General features: G+C 41.4%; 1 protein-coding gene across 1 annotated transcript in view; it reads left to right on the plus strand.

The window, feature by feature from the left end:
• Nucleotides 1-15,261, plus strand: part of SEZ6L (seizure related 6 homolog like) — a 267,843-nt gene that overhangs the window by 104,466 nt on the left and 148,116 nt on the right. The window contains exon 6 of the mRNA XM_074202257.1: nucleotides 9,043-9,285. Within this exon, the coding sequence (XP_074058358.1) occupies nucleotides 9,043-9,285 (243 nt within the window). The remainder of the gene's footprint in view (nucleotides 1-9,042; nucleotides 9,286-15,261) is intronic.

A 15,261-nucleotide genomic window follows, 5' to 3' on the forward strand; every position in this document is an offset into this window, starting at 1 on the left:
TCTGCTCATTCTGCCTGACACTGCTGGCTCCTCCCCAGCTTTAATTTGGCCTCATGAGCCAGGGCTTCAGCTAGTTTTGTTTCTGGAACCTTTGAACATTTATTAACTTAACGGCATTCTATCAATCAATCAGTGATCAAACATTTTTCAAAGTTAACTGTTGCCAGTTGCCAGGCATATTAAGACAATAAATGAAACAGTCTCTGTCCTTAGGGATGGGGAGGCCTGTGAAGATATATGCCTCCTAGATGCCAGGGGAGGCAAAAACATAAACAAAAAAAAAGATATAAGATGCTTTGGACAGAAGGCACCACCACCTGGGAGGTTATAAAATAGTTCTTTTATTTTTTTGCAAGGCAATGGGGTTAAGTGACTTGCCCAAGGCCACACAGCTAGGTAATTATTGAATGTCTGAGATCAGATTTGAACTCAGGTCCTCCTGACTCCAGGGGCGGTGCTATATCCACTGCACCACCTAGCCACCCCATATAAAATATTTCTTAATTGAATTGAGTTGAATTCAATTAAATTGAATTACTTCCCAGTTAGTATACTTGCTAAGCAATCTAGTGAGTTTCAGACTTGGAGTCAGGAAGAGTGGAAATAATAATACAGGATCAGGGGTCAAGGGCCTTTAATTTAAAGTCTAGTTCCACCATTTACTCCTTACATCGGATTTTGATCAAGTTACTTTGCTCTGGGTAAAGCAAATCAGAGTAAATAAAGGTAAATGAGTAAAACTGGTAAATGATAGTAAATATCACCAGAAATCTAAGAATCCTGGACCAATTAATCTCTAAGATCCTTTTGGCTCTAAATTTACTCCATCTCCATCAATCTAGGCTCCCCTCTCTAGATGCTCACCAATTCATTAATATTATTCCCAAAATATGAATCCAAAATACATAGAATCCTGTAAATGGGGTTTGACCAGAATAAATCTCAAAGGATTATCACCATCTCAGGTCTGGACACTATCTCTCTCTTAATGCAGCTTAATTTTCCATGAATCTGCTCGGCTGACTGTTGCATCACCTTGATTTGTTTCTAGTTTGCAATCCAATATTTAATCTCCAGATCTTTTTCAGACAAATGGATGTGGAACCCACCTTATTCCAATCTTGTATTTGTGAAAGGAATGTCTTGGATCTCATTGTATGTACATTTATGTACATTTATCTATGCTTCATATGAATTCATTTCAACCTTGTGTTTCTAAGCCTGTGAAGATCATTTTGGGGGCAGGGTAAGGGATCCTGACTCAGTCATTGAATTAGCTAGGCCTCCTCGATTTGTGTCAGGGACAAATTTGATAAATGGATCTACACTCTTACCAAAACATTTATAAAATATAGAGCCAAGCATTAAGCCCTTAACTAAACTACTCAAAATGGAGAATTGTCTTTCTATTTTTTTAAGATTGCCAGGAAGTGAGACACTTTCCCCCCACACCTCTGCCATTCACAGACAAAAACCCTACTTCATCACACACACACACACACACACACACACACACACACATTTTTATATGTGTATGTATCAAACAATAGCTTATTATTCTCAGCACTTGGGTATAGGATTAGGGATAATTTAAATATCAGAGTTAAAGTGCTAATGAGATGTGGTATAAAGATCCAGGACCTGGGTAGAAAGAGATCTGAGTTTTGTTCCTAACTTCATCACTTATTTCCTGTGTGATCTTGTTTAAATTATTGGTCCTTTCTGGACCTCAGTCTCCTCATCTGTAAAATGGGTATGATATTTCTTGTCTTGACTATGATGTGAAAATACTTTGCCACTTTTAAACTGTTAGATTTGTGTGAGATATTGCTATTATTTGGGAGTTTATTTCTCAGAAGGGAATGGAAGGAATTTGTTAAGACAAGTATCTTCTCATATCTATTATTCTCTGGGTTAGGGCAAAGAACATTAAACTAGAAGTCAGAAGTCTCCCCTTAGTAAAATTTGAACTTTCAGGAGGCTGAGATTGTCGTCACTTTATCTCCAAGACCTAGCACAATATCCAGTACATGGCAAGCACTTAACAAATGGTTATTTAATGGTGGATTTGAAGCATTTATTAAACTTTTACTGTGTACAAAATAAGTTCTGGGGATAGAAATAGAAAAGGAAGACAATTCCTATTGTCAAGGAGCTCATGTTCCATGAAATGGAGACAATGATAGGAGGACTCCACTTCAGGCCAGATGGAAAAGCCCAGTGATCCATAGGGAACGGCGGGCAAACAGATGGTAGTACATCTTCTCTAGCATCATTTACATTGACAAAAACTATATGAAATTTTATTTAACTGAATTCAGATGAAAAGCTGAGTGAATATTAGACTATGATATGCAACTGAATGGACAACCCACAGAGTTGGTTCATCAGTAAATATATCTTGGACATAGCCCATAAATGGATAATGAGTCAGGCTGGAGAAGAACTCACTGAAATACCTTTGGGACATTATGCAGTTCATTTAATAGGTAACAAGCTTCTCTCTGAAATAAAGAGCCATCCTCTTAACACCAATGTCCTACTAATGGCCACTGCTGCAAATCATGGGACAGTACAGTTTCCAAAGAATTGAAGTTCAAGGTCTCCGAAAGGACAAAGGAAAGGAGCGTGATAGGTTGAACAGGCAATAATCACAATAATAGCATAGATGCAGCATTTTAATATTTACAAAACATTGTGCAAGTTCTCGCAAGAACTCTGTGAGATAGGTTCTATTATTAGCCCCATTTTATAGATGGAGAAGTTGAGGCAAATAGAGGTTAAGGGACTTTCTCAGGATTATACATCTAGTATTCCAGGTGTGTCAGAGACAAATTAGTCTGGATTTTTAAAGATGAGTAACCCAAACAGTGAGGACAAGGGATGGTTAGCTGATGTGAGCAGTTAGTCTTTATGCAAGGTTAAAAGATATAGAGGCAGTGTTGTGAAGTAGTGGTTAAGGTTCTCAACTATAGTCAGATAACCACAAATTTGTATTCCCCCTCAGTCACTGATTGAATATGTGACCCTGAACACATCCATTCACCTCTTTGAGAGTCTATTTCCTCATCTGTAAAGTGAGGCTCTTTACAGTGCCTGGCTTGAAGGATTGTTGCAAAGGAGCAAATGAAATAATGTTCATAAAAGCTGCATATATTTAAACCATTATTATGGACCAATATTTGGGGAGAGAAGCAACATGGTAAAGTGAATAAGGATGGCAGATGGCCTCAGAATCAGAATGACTCCAGTTCTCCCAAAACTGAGCTGAAGAGGAGGTGTTCATCTTAATGGAAATGGGGTGGGAGGTTCCTTCTCTTAGAGTGTGCCATGCCAATGAAATCAAGTTAGTCCCCATTTTTTAGAAGAAGGTCCCCTGAGTTTGCCCAGTTTCTTAGAGGAGGTGTGTGGGAAAGAATATGGACAACAAAAGTCTGAGATAGATGAAAAGAGAGAAGTCATCTGTCATTGGAGGGAAGTCACAGATACATGAGGTCACAGAACTAATAAAACAGTCACGATCTCTGAGCATAAGTTTCTTCATCTTCAAAATGAAACTATTAACCCTTTTACTCTGCACTTCATGTAAATTGCTTATCTCACAGTACTATAGAAATGTGGGTTGTCATGATAGATAGATAGATAGATAGATAGATAGATAGATGGATGGATGGATGAATAGTTGAATGGATGGATGGATGGATGAATGGTTGAATGGATGGATGGATGGATGGATGGATGGATGGATGGATGGATGGATGGATGGATGGATGGATGGATGGATGGATGGATGGATGGATGGTTGGATGGATGGATGGATGGATGGATGGATGGATGGATGGATGGATGGATGGATGGATGGATGGATGGATGGATGGTTGAATGGATGGATGGATGAATGGATGGATGGATGGATGGATGGTCGAATGGATGGATGGATGGTTGAATGGTTGGATGGATGGATGGATGGATGGATGGATGGATGGATGGATGGATGGATGGATGGATGGTTGGATGGATGGATGGATGGATGGATGGATGGTTGGATGGATGGATGGATGGATGGTTGAATGGATGGATGGATGGATGGATGGATGGATGGTTGGTTGGATAGATGGATGGATGGATGGATGGATGGATGGATGGATGGTTGAATGGATGGATGGATGGATGGATGGATGGCTGGTGGATGGATGATGGATGGATGGCTAGACAGATGGAAGGATAGAAAGGGGAGATAAATAGTTGATAGAGACAGACAGACAAATTAACAGACAGACAAATAGAGTATGTATTAAGCATACTGTTAAGCATCATGCTAAGTATTTAGAATACAAATGCAAACAAAAAGATAGAAAGTTCCTGCCCTCAGGTCTATTAGAAGACTCAGTGGATAGACTTGGAGTAAAAAAGACCAGTTTAATTTATTTATTTATTTTGAATTTTTACAATTTTTCCCCTAATCTCACTTCCCTCCCCCCACCCCCTGCAGAAGGCAATCATTAGTCTGTTTTACATTGGTCCCATGTTATACATTGATATAAGTTGAATGTGATGAGAGAGAAATCATATTCTTGAGGAAAAAAATAAAATATAAGAGATAGCAAAATTACATAATAAGATAATGGATTTTTTAAATTAAAGGTAATAGTCTTTGGTCTTTGTGCAAATCCCACAGTTCTTTCTCTTGATACAGATGGTATTCTCCATCACAGATATCCCAAAATTGTGCCTGATTGTTGCACTGATGGAGTGAGCAAGTCCATCAAGGTTGATCATTGCCCCCATGTAGCTTTTAGGGTGGACAGTGTTTTTCTGGTTCTGCTCATATCACTCAGCATCATTTCATGCAAATCCCTCCAGACTTCCCTGAATTCCCATTCCTCCTGGTTTCTAACAGAACAATAATGTTCCGTGACATACATATACCACAATTTATTAAGCCATTCCCTAATTGAAGGACATTCACTTAATTTCCAATTCTTTGCCACCACAAACAGGGCTGCTATGAATATTTTTGTACAAGTGATGTTTTTTACCCTTTTTCATCATCTCTTCAGGGTATAGTCCCAGTAGTGGTATGGCTGGATCAAAGGGTATGCACATTTTTTTTGCAAGGCAAATGGGGTTAAGTGACTTGCCCAAGGCCACACAGCTAGGTAAAGTGTCTAAGGTCAGAACTCAAGTACTCCTGACTCCAGGGCCAGTGCTCTATTCATTGTGCCACCTAGCCACCCCAGTATGCACATTTTTGTTACCCTTTGGGTGTAATTCCAAATTGCTCTCCAGATATGTTGGATGAGTTCACAGCTCCACCAACAATGTATAAGTGTCCCAGATTTCCCACATCCCTTCCAACATTGATCATTGTCCTTTCTGGTCATATTGACCAGTCTGAGAGATGTGAGGTGGTTTCTCAAAGATGCTTTGCTTTGCATTTCTCTAATGACTAGTGATTTAGAGCAATTTTTCATATGACTATGGATTGCAAAAAGATGAGTTTAAATTCTATCTCAGATCCTCATTAGATGTGTGATGCTAGGAAAGTCAATCTGACTGCTTCATTTTTCTCATCTTTGAATTGAGGATAATAATAGCATTCCAGGGTTGCCATAACTATCATGTTTTTTAAAGTTTTCACAAACCTTAAATCATTATCTCCTCATAGTAGAAAATAGTACAAAAAGGGGAGCTTGACAGTTCTAGAGGTTAGGAGGGAAATGGGGAACTGATCTACCCTTACTGACCCTGGGCAAGTCACTTCAACCTGTTTGACTCAGTTTTTTCATCTGTAAATTGAGTAAGGTTGGATTAAATGACCTCTAAGTTCCCTTTCAAGTCTCAGTCTGGGATATTTCACTTGTTGTCTGTGTAACTCAGGACTCACTTTTCTATACCTCCACTCTAGTCTCTGTCCAATGACAGGATGAGACTGGACGATCTCCAGTGCCTTCCCTCCTCAAACAGTCTATGAATAGGAACTGTCCAAGGAGAGGAAATGGGGCCATCTGTCTTCTCATTTATTTCCCCCCTTGACAAGTCAGCCAAGGGGACCTGGAGTTTTGGCTAAAGAGAAGGAGGGAGAATGGAGCCATCTCATCCCCAGTTTAGCTCCTGGCTCCCAGAAGGCACATCTGCGAAGCCAAGCCCCAGCATGATAAACAGCTCGAGAAGATTCATTGTTGGCGCCTGTTAATACACAGCAATTACGCAGTGTGCTTTCCTCATTAGCTAGAAATTGACACAGAGGCAATCCTACTTTTTAAATTACCACTAATCTTGCTGCACCTGTTTAGAAGGGAGGGAATAATGGGGGGGGGGGGGTCTGGGTAATAACTATTTCATGATATTTAGAAACAAACAGTCCTAGTGACCCTCCAATAGATCCATGTTTTATTTTAAGAAGTTTGCTGGAAATGGACATGACCCATCATCTAAGAGCAGCCTCATTACCACTGATGAATGATGAAGGCTTGGACTGGAGTCCTAAAAAAAGATATCTTCAAACACCGGGTCAAGTCATGTGGCTGGGAGAGAGAGGCTGAGGAAAGGCCATGTCTTCTATATGGTGAAGTAGAGGAGAGGCCAACAAGCCGAACCAGTCTCTTGAAAGTTCGCTTGTGGAGTGACTCGGGTCTAAGCATCATGGGTACTGAAGTTGAGAGGACATTCATAATTTTAACTGGCCTAGGGCAATTAGAGCTTTGTCCTGAGGTATTTGGGGTGATGCTCCTTTCCCATGGCAACTACTGTGCCTCTAATCTAATTTAAGGTCTTCCGATGATATGTGAGACAGCCACCCATCCTAGGGATGCCACCATCACAGTCCTGATAGCATTTTCTGATTTTCTTATGAAGTAAGTGCCACAATCACCATGAAATGAGCTATCCCCTGTCTTGGAACAAATTCATCCATGGTCAGACTGTGCCACCATCCCCTTTCCAACTCAAAATGAATTTTCCTTGGGCATAGTTAGAGTTCTGATTAATGTATTTACCAAAAGATATTCAAATTGAGGGCAGTTAGGTGGTGCAGTAGATAGAACAACGGCCCTGGAATCAATCTGGCCTCGGACACTTAATATTTACTTAGCTGTGTAACCTTGGGCAAGTCACTTAACCCCACTGCCTTGCAAAAACAAAAAAATCCAACAACAAAAGATATAAAGGTCCCTGAGATATGAATTATGATTAGAACTTTAGGATCAATGATATAGAACCAAAAGGGATCTCAGAAGTCTTATACTTTTCCATCATTTTTGATAGATAAGGAAATATTTGTGTGTCCTTGGCTAAGTCATGTGATCTCTCCTTGACTTACCTACCATCATACAGACAAGAGTTGGCATTTGAACTCAGAATCCATGACTCCAAATTCATTGCAGCAACCAACTAGTCCCATCTCCTCTGAAGAAATGGGGTATCTCAAGCTAAGAAGAGTGGTCTCAGGAAAAATTTAATGTCTCCCAGTTCTCCAAAGGAGACCTGAAGATACAGAGGTACACAGTAAGAAAACACTGAGCTTAGAATGAGCAGACTGGAGTTGGAGTCCAGACTCTGATCCTTAATTCCTATATGACATTAATCAAACCATTCTCTCTCTCTTTTCTCTCAGGGCAGTGAGATGGCACAGTGGGTAGAGCACTGGCCCTGAAGTCAGGAGGACCTGAGTTCAAATCTGACCTCAGACACTTACTAGCTGTGTGACCTTGGGCAAGTCACTTAACCCTGATTGCCTCACATTGAGAGTTATCTCCAGTTGCCTTGATTCATCTCTGGCCTCTAGACCTGGATGGCTCTGGAGGAGAAAGTGAGGCTGGTGACTTTGTACAGTATCCCCTCAGTCAAATCCAATCCACATGCTTGTCCTGTCATCATCTCTCTGATGTCATGGTTTTCTTCAATAATGAAGGACAAATATCATTTTCCCTCAGTGTCCTCATTTGGAAAATAGGGATATACTTCCAATATCACTATATTATACATATCATTAATTATGTGCTACTATGTGCTAAGTACTGGGAATACAAATATAAAGGATGAAACCAGTTCTCATTTCAAGGAGTTTACATTCTAAGAGCAGAGAAAATCTGTCTACATGCATGTATGTGTGCACTTGCATGTATTTTATATATTTATTGTTCAGTCATTTTTCAGTTATGTCCAACTCTGTGTGAAGTAGAGAGCTATAACTTTGCCTGGGGCAAATGGGGTTTTCTTGACAGAGATACCAAAGTTTTTTGCCATGTCTTTCTCCAGCTCATTTTTCAGATGAGGAAACTGAGGAAACAAAGTTAAGTGACTTGGCCAAGGTCATGCAGCCAGGAAGTGTCTGAGACTAGATTTGAACTGAGATAGATGAGCCTTCCTGACATCAGGACACCCACTATGCCGCCTAGAAAATATAAACAAAGCAAACTTGGAGGGTGATGTTCTGCTGGCAGCCAGGGGTTTTGATGAAGAGGCTTCAGGTAGAATGTAACATTTGAGATTTTTAAAGGAAAACAGAGATTCTACCAAGTAGAGATAAGAAAGAAGTGTCCTCAAGGTTTGGGAACCAGATAGTGGGAGACGCCGAGAAGAGAGATGGAAACTCAATAAGACTGAACAGCTGGATGGCGGAATGGGAATAATATGAAATAAGTCTGGAAAATAAGCTAGGGCCAGGCATACTTGACCCCAAAAAAAGAATTCTCGTTTTTCTAGAATAGTTCATGGAGTTAGAGAGCGACCTGTTGTGAGCTCCTTGGCTTCCAAATCTACCTCTGGGGCTTATTAGTTGTATGAATAAGACTGAATCACAAGCCGTCCCTGAGCTGTGATCTCTTGAACTGTCATAAAGCGATGGCGATACCCTATTCACAATAGAGTGGGCATTTATGAGGTTCACACCACGTGAGATATAAACTTTAAGACAGTCTCTAACTGTCTATTATATTAAACTATAGAGCTCCCTCCAAAGATGAACTGTTTTTATTTGGTATCCATATTCCCAATGAATCCTGCCCAGTGGGGAATGGAGCCTCATGCTTCTCCTTCCAGTGCAGGTGGAGGCTAAGGGGAGAGCTGGCAGCAGGTCTGTGGAGGACTGTTGGGTTTCCATGGTAACCCTCCTTGGCTCAGAGCCAGGCAGAGATCCCTATATAAATTCTCCAATAAAAACGTCGGAACCAGGTGTGATTTTGACCTTGAAGCGAGTGCCCTCCACAGACAAGAGCCTCCGTGGCAGACATCTGAGAATCACCTGGGAACTAGTGAAGGCTAATAGAGGATGTGGGCTCAGAGGTATGTCCATGGTTATCTAGTCCAACCCTGTTATCTGACAGTGGAGAAAGAAATAAGGAGGTGAAGTGATTTGCCCAAGACTGGTTATTGAACATCAGAAGTAGGATTTGAATCTGGAAACTGTCTTTCCCTTGTTCCATGTACCTTCTCAGGATTGATTGTTGGGACAGCTAGGTGGCACAGTAGATAGAGCACTGGCCCTGCAGTCAGGACCTGAGTTCAAATGCAGCCTCAGACACTTAATCATTACCTAGCTGTGTGGCCTTGGGCAAGTCACTTAAACCCCATTGCCTTGCAAAAACCTAAAAAAAAAAGTGAAAGGGTGGGGCAGCTAAGTAGTGCTGTGGATAGAACACAAGTCCTGGAGTCAGGAGGACCTGAGTTCAAATATGACCTCAGACACTTAATAATTGCCTCACTGTGTGACCTTGGGCAAGTCACTTTAACCCTATTGCCTAAAATAAATTAAAAATAAAATAAAATAAAGTGAAAGGAACCACCTCAGGAGACAGTGAGATCTCCCAAGTCTTTAGGTCTCCAAGCAGAAGTCAAATGACTATTTTTCGGATATGCAGGGTTCTTGTTCAGACATGGGTTGGACTATAAATCTCTGTGATGCTATAATGTCAGAGAACCTTTATTACTGATATAACACAAAGAAGAGGGAAGATGAATTCAAATTCCAGTTTTGCCAGTCACTTCCTGCTTCTGTTGTTTGGGGCAAGTCATTGCCTCCCTCAGGGCCTCAGTTTCTTATCCTCTAATAATAGCAGGTACTTGAACTAGATGACCTTTAGAATTCTTTGTGGTTTAGGAGCTTATGATCCCACCCACTCAGGGCCCAAGGGAAACAAGGGGTTGCAGATAACCAGATCAGCTAATCTAACCTCATTTTATAGACAGTAGAAACAGGCTCAGAGAGCAATTGGCCTAAGGTCACCTAGCAAGGAAAAGGGAATCATGGAACTGGAGCCCTGATCTCCTGATTATGATAAAACCTCCCACCCAAGAATCAGTCCTCTTTTCATGTTCACTTATAGTCTGCTATTCTTACAATCACTAATTTATAATTTGTAAAGTTCTTTTCCGTTTATTATCTCCTTTTATCCCCCCCTTCAATGACTTAGTAAATTAAGTAAAGGAAGTCTTACTGTGCCCATTTTACAGAATAGAAACACTGAGTCTCAGTGTTGTTTGTCCTGCATCCTCAAGAAGGCCATGACATCAGGGAGGTGATTCCATGACATGCACATGAGCTGAATTGGAGTGAGGGGCTGCTCTGCCAGGACACCGGTCTCACTTTCTCCTCTGGAGTCATCTGGGTTCAGTGGCCAAATATGAATCAGGATGACTGGGGATGACCCTGGATGAGAGACAGTCAGGATTAAGTGATTAACCCAAGGTCACATAGCTAGTCAGTGTCAAGTCAAATTTGAACTCAGGTCCTCCTGACTCCAGAGCTGGTACTCTACTCACTGCATCAGCCCAAATACACCTAGATAGTGGCTGAAATAGCTAGGGAAAAGACAGTTGTTTTGATCTTTTTTTCCAAATGGAAAAAAATGGACATGTTGGGGTATGTTCAAACAGGAAGAGATTTGGAGTCAAAGTTCAAGTTGAAGTCTCAGCTCTGCCCATTACAACTAGTATGACCTTTGGAAAATGACTTGCCCCATCTCAGTCTTACTTCCTCACCTTTACAACAAAGGGGAGCTTCTTGCAGCACTGAAGGCACAAGTTGGAAAAACTCTATTCTAATTCTGCTGGCTAGTGTGTAATTTTGGGGGGGGCATTTAACTCTGGGACTCAGTTTCCTCATCTTTAAAGTTAGTGAGATGGACTATATGGTTGCCAAAGTTCTATCCAGCTGTATATCCATGATCTTAAAAATCTGTGTCCCTTCCCCTTTCTGAGTCTCAGTTTCTCCACCTATAAAATGGGAAGGTCAGACAAGATGATCTCTAAAATCCTCCTCCCAACCCAAATTGATGGCCCCAAGATCCTGTGTCCTGACAGCCTTCATTAATCAAGATTAGAACAAATTGACCTCTGTCTCACATTCTGCTCTCTAGAGGCCCACCATGCCATGCAAGTCCTTCATGAAAAAGGGCCACCTCAGGATTAACTGGTATTCAAATTTTGAGTGGGAAAATTGATCTTCAGGGACCTCCATGCCCTCTCCTTCCTTTCACTCTTTCACCACACCCCCAATGAAAGGCCTAGCTCCTGGTGCCTTTGCGCTGCCCCTGAAGAATCTGCAGCTGTCTTCTCAGCAAGAATCAACCTTCTCTTCATATTCCCATATTGTAAGATCTCTTTCCTTCCCTTGCATTACCACAAAGGAAAGTGTCTGTGGCGGCCCATTCATCCTGCTGCCAGTAATTGGTAATTCTGCCACTTCACTTGGCTCCCATTCATTCATCTGTCCCTATGCTATTTCAGACTTGAGATCACCTCTCCATCAGAGAGCCAGAGACTCAGAAAAGCAAAGGACTGGGGAGAGGAGGGGTTGATAATGGTACCAGTGGAGAGAGGAATTCAGTCTTTAAAAAAACAAATTTCTTGGGTGAACCATACCCAAGTTTACCTCAGGTCCAATAAGGTATGTCCCTTGTCTAATGGTCCCCAAATAAATTAACATCAATCCATTAGTCAATCAATCAACAAGAATTTCTTATGTAGTTACAAGTGCTAGGGACAGAAAAGCAAAAACATGAAACAATCCCTGCTCTCAGGAGCCAATTTTCAAAGACATTATCTCAGACATTATCCAGTTCAGGCATTTCTTTACCCTTGGGAAGGAATAGCATATTTGGAAGAGAAGATATGGGGTGGACCCCAGATTGGCTCTTTACTTCCTATGTGATTCTGAGCAGTTCCCTTAATCTCTGGTCTCCAATTGCTCATCAGTAAACTAAGAGAGTTGGAATTATTGTTGCTTGTCCTTCATTTTTTTTTAGGATTTTTGCAAGGCAATGGGGTTAAGTGATTTGCCTAAGCCCACACAGCTAGGGAACTATTAAGTGTCTGAGGCCAGATTTGACTCAGGTCCTCCTAACTACAGTGCCACCTAGCTGCCCCCAGTCCCTCATTCTTGAAGTGGATAATGACCTCAGGGAAGTGATGCAGTGGCATGCAAGTGACTTAGGTTTAAGTGAAGGTGGGCTATGCAAAGTCACTAGTCTTACTGTTTCTTCTGGAGCCATCTGGGTTCATTGGCCAGATATGAATATAGTGAAAAACCTTGGCCACAGTGACCTGGGTCTAAGGCAATGCCCATACAGTGAATAAAGCTAGATAAGAAATGAGGCAATCTGGGAGAGGAAGACACTCAGGATTTGGGGCCAAAACAGAAACAATTGTTATTTACATTTACTCTGAGCTTACAAAACATGTTGTCCTATGTTTATCTCTTACTTAATATGGTGCTTGTGGTAGGGGGAACAGAGATGAATTGCTCCAGAGTCCAGCCCTTATGGGTTTCACAGTTGAATACAAGGTGGGGGGAGGGGGGAGAAGATGTGTATATTCAAATATATCAACACAAAGCAAGTTTGAAATGGTCTTTTAAAGGGCTGAGGACTAGGCAGTAAGAGGATCAATACATTCCCATGGAGTTTCTCCTAATCTTTAGAAGGTGGTCCATGGGCTAAGGAGTGAACCTAAGCAGTATGATGATGAGTTATACAGTTTCTCTCTCAGTCCTGTTGTGAGGTCATAAAACTAAGAGATTGTAGATTTAAGGACATTAGAAGTAATCTAGATCAACCTCTTCATTTTACAGATAAGGAAACTGAGGCTCTGAGAGGTCTAAGGGATGTTCCCAAGATTAGTACATAGGTATTAAGTTGGAGAGCCAGGATATGAATCCAGATGCACTGATCCAAGTCTAGCATTAAGTCAAGTCACTTGCGCAAAAGATAGGGGCAGGTAGTTTTCAAAGTAATAAATCCAAGTTACCAATAGCCATAAGGGAAGGAGGGCCGTGCAAAGTCACTAGTCTTACTTTTTTTCTTCTGGAACCATCTAGGTTCAGTGGCCAGATATGGATCAGGATGACTGGAGATAGATGGCCTTGAATACCATGGGAAACCTTGGCCACAGTGAACTGGAACTGAAGTAATGCCCATATAAGTGAATCCGGCTAGGTAATAAAATTCTAAAGAATGAGGAATGAGGCAGCCAGCATTAAAGATGGAGCACCACAGAATATGGATTTCCTCCCCATTCTGCCTTTCAGACCAGGCCAGGAGGAGTCAAAGATTTTGATGGATATAAGGGACTTATTGGTCTTTTAATCTAACCCATGCAAGAAAGGGATCCCCACTGGAATATATCTGGCAAGAGATCATTCACCATCTATTTGGAAGGGGGGGAGAGTCAACTCAGATGTACCACAGGGACAGTGGTACCCTCTTACATAAGGTAGTGGGGTGGATGCTACTTCAGTGAGGGTCCTGACAACATGCTACCCAATCAGATATCGGCTCGGGAAGCTAAGGTTTTCCATTCTTGCTCTATTACCTTCCTGTAACAAAGAAGCTGGCAACAAGCTTCCAGTTTCTGAGGGCTATGGAAAGAGCTTGGACTACAAATGGAAGCATGTGGAAAAACCAGGTGGCAGAGGGAGGCCTGGCTATTTGCCCAATTCCAGTCTCTTGACTCCTGTTATTTTTCAAGGAATCTCAAAATGGCACCCACTATAATAACAGGTCTAAAAATTTGTTCACTGCTTTGGCTAGAATTTGTGTGAGACTAAAGTCTTAAACTCACTGAATGTCCCTGGTGCTCTATTCTTATGAAATCATAGGACAGTAGAATTGGGAGAAGCCTTAGAACCAAGACCAGCAGAGCTAAGAGGGGTCCTAGAACAGGGAACGTCAGAGCTGGGAGGCCTCAGAACAGGAGATGGCAGGATTGGAAGGGGCCCTAGAACAGGAGATGACAGAGCTGCTAAGGGCCTGAGAACAGGGGATTCCAGAGTTGGGAGGGACCAGGAGATATCAGAACTGGGAGAGGCCTTAGAACAAGAAATATCAATGCTGGAAGGAACCTTAGAACAAGGCTAGGAAGGGTCTCAGAATAGGGAATGTCAGAACTTGGAGAGGTCTCAAAACAGGGGATATCAGGATTGGGAAGAGTGTTAAAAATGTGAAAAACTGAAAAGAACAAAGAATACTGAAGGGACCATAGATATTATTTACCCCAGCAATCTCATTTTTCTGACCTCACTTGAATTTCAATTCATCCCTCTTATGATTTCCAGCCTAAGGGCCATTTCCCCTGTTATAGTGGATAGGAAGAGAAGAGAAAAACAGGAGGAGGAAAAGGAGAAGGAAAAATAGGTAAAGGAGGAGCAGAAATAGGAGTCAGAGGAGATAGAGGAAAAGAAGGAAGAGCAAAGGGGAGTAAGGAAATGGAGGAGAAGAAGGAAGAGGTAGTAGGAGGGAGAAAAGAAGAAAAAAAGGAGAAGAGGAAGAGGAGAATGAGATCTTCCTAGAGAAGTAGATGGAGCATTTTTCCTATGTGCCAGGTACAAATGCAGACAAAGAGAAAGAGACCCTGCCCTCACGAAGCTTGCATTCAATTCAGTAAAGGAAAAATATAATAGAGAGCTGAAAAGAGGCTTAAGGGGAAAGGGAAATTCAAAGACTAAGAATGTATGTATGGGGAAGATGCTTATCAAGTAGACTATTTTCTGATTTTTTAGAATTTATTAGTATGATTCCCCTCTCCTTCCAACCACTTTGTAAATATTTGTATTTTATTCATAAAAGTAAAAGTGTTGATGTAGACTTAGAAGAGACCTTAGAGGCCATTAAGTCCAATTTTCCCATTTTACAGTTGAGGAAACTGAGGCAGGCAGAGCTGAATTGACTTGCCCAGGATCAGACAGCTAGTAAGTGCCAGAGGCAGAATTTCAATCTCCTGACTCCAAACCTAGTTTTCTATCCATCTATGTCAGATAAATGCTGT

This window comes from Macrotis lagotis, chromosome X, assembly GCF_037893015.1.
Source record: "Macrotis lagotis isolate mMagLag1 chromosome X, bilby.v1.9.chrom.fasta, whole genome shotgun sequence".
Classification (NCBI taxonomy): Eukaryota; Metazoa; Chordata; class Mammalia; order Peramelemorphia; family Peramelidae; genus Macrotis; species Macrotis lagotis.